General features: G+C 53.1%; 1 protein-coding gene across 1 annotated transcript; it reads right to left on the bottom strand.

The window, feature by feature from the left end:
* Positions 1 to 310: 310 nt before the first annotated feature.
* On the bottom strand, positions 311 to 2,017 carry LOC106885018 (inositol 1,4,5-trisphosphate receptor-interacting protein-like 1). The gene has a single exon (XM_014936841.1). It carries the CDS (start codon positions 1,970 to 1,972, stop codon positions 311 to 313), a length of 1,662 nt encoding a protein of 553 aa, XP_014792327.1. The 5' UTR covers positions 1,973 to 2,017.
* Positions 2,018 to 5,016: the final 2,999 nt, after the last annotated feature.

Genomic DNA, 5,016 nt, shown 5'->3' with positions numbered 1-5,016 from the left:
CCTGTTGTCCACCAGGACTCCCAGGTCTTTCTCCCCAGAGCTGCTCTCCAGCAGCTCAGCCCCCAACCTGGACTGGGGCAGAGGCTTCTTCCTACCCTCGGGCGGCCGAGCAGTCCGCACCCGATGCCCACCTTCCCCCCAGGAACGGTGCACACACACTCAGAGACGCAGCTTTTTGTGCAAGACACCGTGTATTGACAACTATGTACAAAGGGCAGAAGGTCCCAGGGAGAAGGGGCCCTCCGGCAGACAGCAGGCAGAGCCCCAGGGGACACAACCACGCAGGTGCTGCCAGAGGTGAGAACCTCTTTCAGGCTCCAAAGAGCAGGAGGCCCGTGAGCCGACCTTGCAGCTCCTGGAACTCCCGCAGTGCCTTGGCATGGGCTTCTGGATCTTCCACCAGGCACTGGAAGAGGTTGACTGGCTCAGATGGCTTGGTGGCTGGGGGCAAGACGATGGCCTCGGGCAAGCACTCGTTGCCAAAGACGAAGTGATGGAGGCACTTCTCCTCCAGGCAGCTGCGCAGGTAGTCCATGACGTCCTGCAGCTGGAGGGTGAATGGCACGCTTGTCCCGGGGCACAGGTTCAGGAGGTGCATCAAGGCCGTCTTGAAGGTGTAGGAGGAAAGGACCGTGCCTCCCAGGCTGCCGGTGAGGAGCTGCAGGCATTGGAGGTGGAGGCTGTCAGGCAGGGCCTGCTTGGCCACGTGCCTGAAGAACTTGGCCTCTGCCACAGCGGAGCTCTCTGTCCACATGATGCCCGGCGTGAAGATGGCCTCTGGAGCCTGGCTGCTCAGGAAGAGGTCCGACTCGCCTCGCTGCACCCCGAAGAGCAGCTCCACGACGACGGATCTCCCGGAGGCCCCTGTCAGCTCCAGCTTGCAGGAGCGGCGGGAAGGCAGCACCCTCAGCCGGTAGCGACGCCCAAGACCCATCTCCTCCCAGGCTGAGCTCACCAGCTCCTGGAACCAGCGGGCGATCTTCTGCGCATCCAGGTAGCGGCCGGTGCAGAGCTGGCACAGGAGGCCGGAGTCCTGATCTCTCTCCAGCGCCTCATAGGGCTGGTGGACGAAGCACAGCATGGCCTCCTCCCCACGGGCCTCCTTCGAGCAGGTGCACGCCAGGTCCACGCGGACACGGTGCTTTGCCGCTGTGTCTCCTGCAGGGCCCAGCTCCAGCTGGAAGGCATGTCCCCGGGAGGGTTTCAGGGGCACCAGCAGCCGGAACACAGCGTCAGGCCCACAGGGACTCCAGCCTTCAAAGGCGCTGCCCACCCCGATGGCTGCCTGCGGCACCAGGAAGAAGCTGTGGGACAGGCGCTCCTGGAGGACACCGAGGACATCGCCCACCACCGTCTCCACCTCCTGTCTCCTGCAGGCCAGGCTCCGCGCTGAGCGCTGGATCTTCTCCCTGACCAGCCGCTCCTCCGCATAGAAATCATCTTCATTTTCTTTGTCCTCCTCCTCCGTGATGCTGACGGACCTGTCCCCCTCATCACCACTGTCTGGAGCACGGGTCCTTCTCCAGAGCCCCAAGCAGAGTGCGACGAGCAGCGCCAGTCCTACCGCAACCACCCAGAAGTGCCATTGTTTCAGAGGAGCAAAGAGGAGGGCTCCCCAGGAAAAGTCGCTCTCCTCCAGCACCGCTTCCGTCTCCTCCAAAATCGGGTCCATCTCATCCACCTTCTCCAGCACACCAGTCATGTCCGTGTTTGGCAGCTCCACACGCTGCTGTATGCCAGCCTGGATGGCCTCACCCAGCTCATTGCCAACCATGGGCAGGAGCCGGATGGTGCACAGCAAGAGCAGTGCATAGACTCTTCTCCAAGCCATGGCCCACAGGAGTAGCGAGAGAGCTGCGAGCTCACTCACCGCCGGCGCAGGCCGTACTGGGCCAGCTGCCTGCTGGCGCCTTTTATAGCCCCCCCCCCATTGTGACGCGTCCCCCGTGGTGTCCATGGGGCCGGAGCGCATCACAGGCACCACCGGCAACGGGCGGAGCCCTTGGGCCCCAACCCGGCTCGGCCAGAGCCTGGGATGGGGAATGCAACTGCTTTTGAACAAGATTTGATGGCAAAGTGCACTGGGTTGGACAGCTGGCTGAACAGGAGCCAGCAGTGTGCCCAGGTGGCCAAGAAGGCCAGCGGCATCCTGGCCTGTATCCGGACCAGCGTGGCCAGCAGGAGTAGGGCAGTGATAGTGCCTCTGGACTGGGCACTGGTGAGGTCTCACCTCAAGGGCTGTGTTAGTTCTGGGCCCCTCACCACAGGAAGGACATTGAGCTGCTCAAGTGTGTCCAGAGGAGAGCCAGCAAGCTGGTGAGGGGTCTAGAGAACAAGTCATACGAGAAGAGGCTGAGGGAACTGGGCATGTTTAGTTTGGAGAAGAGGAGGCTGAAGGGAGACCTCATTGCCCTCTACAGTTCCCTGAAAGGAGCTTGTAGAGAGGTGGGGGTTGGCCTCTTCTCCCAAGGGAATCATGACAGGAGCAGAGGAAATGGTCTGAAGTTGGGGCAGGGGAGGTTTAGATTAGATCTTAAGAAGAATTACTTTCCTGAGAGGGTGGTCAGGCACTGGAACGGCCTGCCCAGGGAGGTGGTGGAGTCACCATCCCTGGAGGGATTTAAGAAATGTGTAGACGTGGCACGTCAGGGCATGCTCTAGTGCCTGAGATTGTTGGTTTGTGTCTGTTTGTGGTTTTTGGAGACCTTTTTTTGGTTTTTTGTGTTTTGTTTTTTTTTTAACGTGGCACGTCAGGGCATGCTCTAGTGCCTGAGATTGTTGGTTTGTGTCTGTTTGTGGTTTTTGGAGACCTTTTTTTGTTTTTTTGTGTTTTGTTTTTTTTTTATGGTTGGACTCAATGATCTCAAAGGTCCCTTCTAACTATGAATATTCTGTGATTCTGTCAAGTTAGGGTTTTGGAACGGCTGTACTTCAGACCCATCCAAAGTGAGTACTCATCCCTCCTCTTGCCTCCTGCCTGGGATCTGCCATGCTGCTGATGACCAGCAGTGCTTGGCCCTGAGGACCTCTCAGCAAAGGGGACCTCTGGCCAAAGTAGCATCCAGGCAGCTTTTTCAGCGCTTTTAAGAATTTTTATTCAAGGGTGTAAACAATCTTGTCACGGTGTCCCTCCTTTCCTTTCAAATAAAGTGTTTTAAAGAGATAACGTTCCATGCATGAATAGTCTGGGTGTTTAGTGCCTACTGTTACCTGTTGTTCAGGTTTTTTGAAGCCTCAATTGACTGTTTGATTATTACTCATAAAGCTTTCACAGATAAATGTTTCCCAGCATTTGAAGCTGATGCAGGAGAGAAATGGTGAACACACACTTCCACCCACAAGCCCCACTGAACCTTGGAATGGGAAGATGCTAAAGGGGATTTTGCTTCTCTGCCACCCATTTGCATTGTGGCCTTCTTCAGGCCATTTTAATTTGGTCTTCAGTGTGCCCCACCAACCTAGACCAGGAATTTACTAGAGCAGCTGCAGCAACTATTTTGTGAGGTGTGGCTTTAGATGCTCCAACGTGGGGTGTTGCAACCACAAAAAAAGTAAGTCTTGCCAGATTTCTTGGTGCGTTTGGTGTAATTGTGGCTACAGAGTAATAGGATGTTTGTGAATGTTGTCTTCATGCTTGTGCACGAAGATAAAAGCACATAGCAGCATGTATATCTTAAGTATATGTATTTATGTATATGTACATTTATGTATATGCACAGATTTCCCCCTCTGTGTTTATTTATGTAGATGTATATGTACATGCAATTAGTGCTGCTGTATTGGAGATTCAAGTAACCCTCGTGTAATACACAAGAACTTAAAGCAAATATCATGCTACTCTGTGTGGTTCTCTTACCCTTGCAAAACAAGCCTCACGATGAAGGCAATACTTGGCTAATTAATTTTGTTTTGTCCTTGTTGCCAGTTTTAACCTACAGCATTGTCTTAGGCGGTTATACCAAGACCAGAAAGATAATGACAGATGCATTGTGACATTCCCAGTGCAAATCATGTTGCAGTCCTCCCAATACTAATTTTGCCAGCCAAAGCAAAGGTAATGCTTCTAAATAATAGCCCGGCAAAACCATTACAGCACATTACTAGCAGGTATGGAGGGCTCCTATGGCTCATTTATAACAACGCGGAGCCGTGGAGCTGTTATCTTTATCAGAGCGATTTTCTCCGGTTTGTGATTTGTGACACCCGCAAACAAGCAAATCCGGCGGCGGCGGCGGCAGCAGTTGGGGATCAATGTGGGTGTTAATGACATTGTGAGTAGATAAATACAGGGGGCAGGGATCCAAATCCCACGACAGCCCTCTTCGCAGTTAATGCCACCGCTGCAAATGGCATGTTCTTGGAGGGAGTCCAGCAAGCCCCGGTCGCGAGATGAACTTTCCCTGACTTTGCGGCGCATTAACATCCCGGGGCGCCCAGGGATGCGCCGCCCCGGCTTCATGAATCACTCCCAGGCCCCTAACGTGTGTTTTCCTGAATCAGTGTCAGCAAACGTTGTCCTGCCCACGCTAAAGAGCACGATTGTTTAGCACTTTGTCAGGCGGTTACCGTGGGTTGTATCAACACACGGCGATGTGTCTTTTATAATTTAGTTAGAATGGATTTTTGACCCATGAATCAATGAGCGGGCTGCAGACGGAGTAGTATTTGCTTCCTGAAAGGCTGTATGATATCAGCAAGGTCAGTTTACTGTCTTTTTTTTTTTTTTTTTTAATCGGGGGAAAAAAAAATACTTAAGGGGCATTTAACATATTTTGACAAGGTGACCCACAATTATCCATTAGTGTTGTATTTGTCTAAGCCCCTCTGCATTGATATGCAAGGACCATGTAATAGTTCATTGATGTCCCACTTGGGGGTGGGGAATAAGGCAAGTGGGACTTCTCCAAGGTCTTTCACAGCCAGAATGCATCTAGCTATTGCTGTATTGATTAAACATTTGGATAGTTAATCAACACAGCTAAGCCCTTTTAACCTGCCATGTGCAGTATCCAAAAA

Source organism: Calidris pugnax, unplaced genomic scaffold (assembly GCF_001431845.1).
Source record: "Calidris pugnax isolate Ruff unplaced genomic scaffold, ASM143184v1 scaffold40, whole genome shotgun sequence".
Lineage (NCBI taxonomy): Eukaryota > Metazoa > Chordata > Aves > Charadriiformes > Scolopacidae > Calidris > Calidris pugnax.
The sequence above is the reverse complement of the archived record's forward strand: the minus strand, read 5'-3'. Positions and strand labels throughout refer to the sequence as shown.

Excerpts from the sequence above, each read along its gene's own strand:
- LOC106885018 (XM_014936841.1), bottom strand. The coding sequence starts at position 1,972 with ATGCGCTCCGGCCCCATGGACACCACGGGGGACGCGTCACAATGGGGG.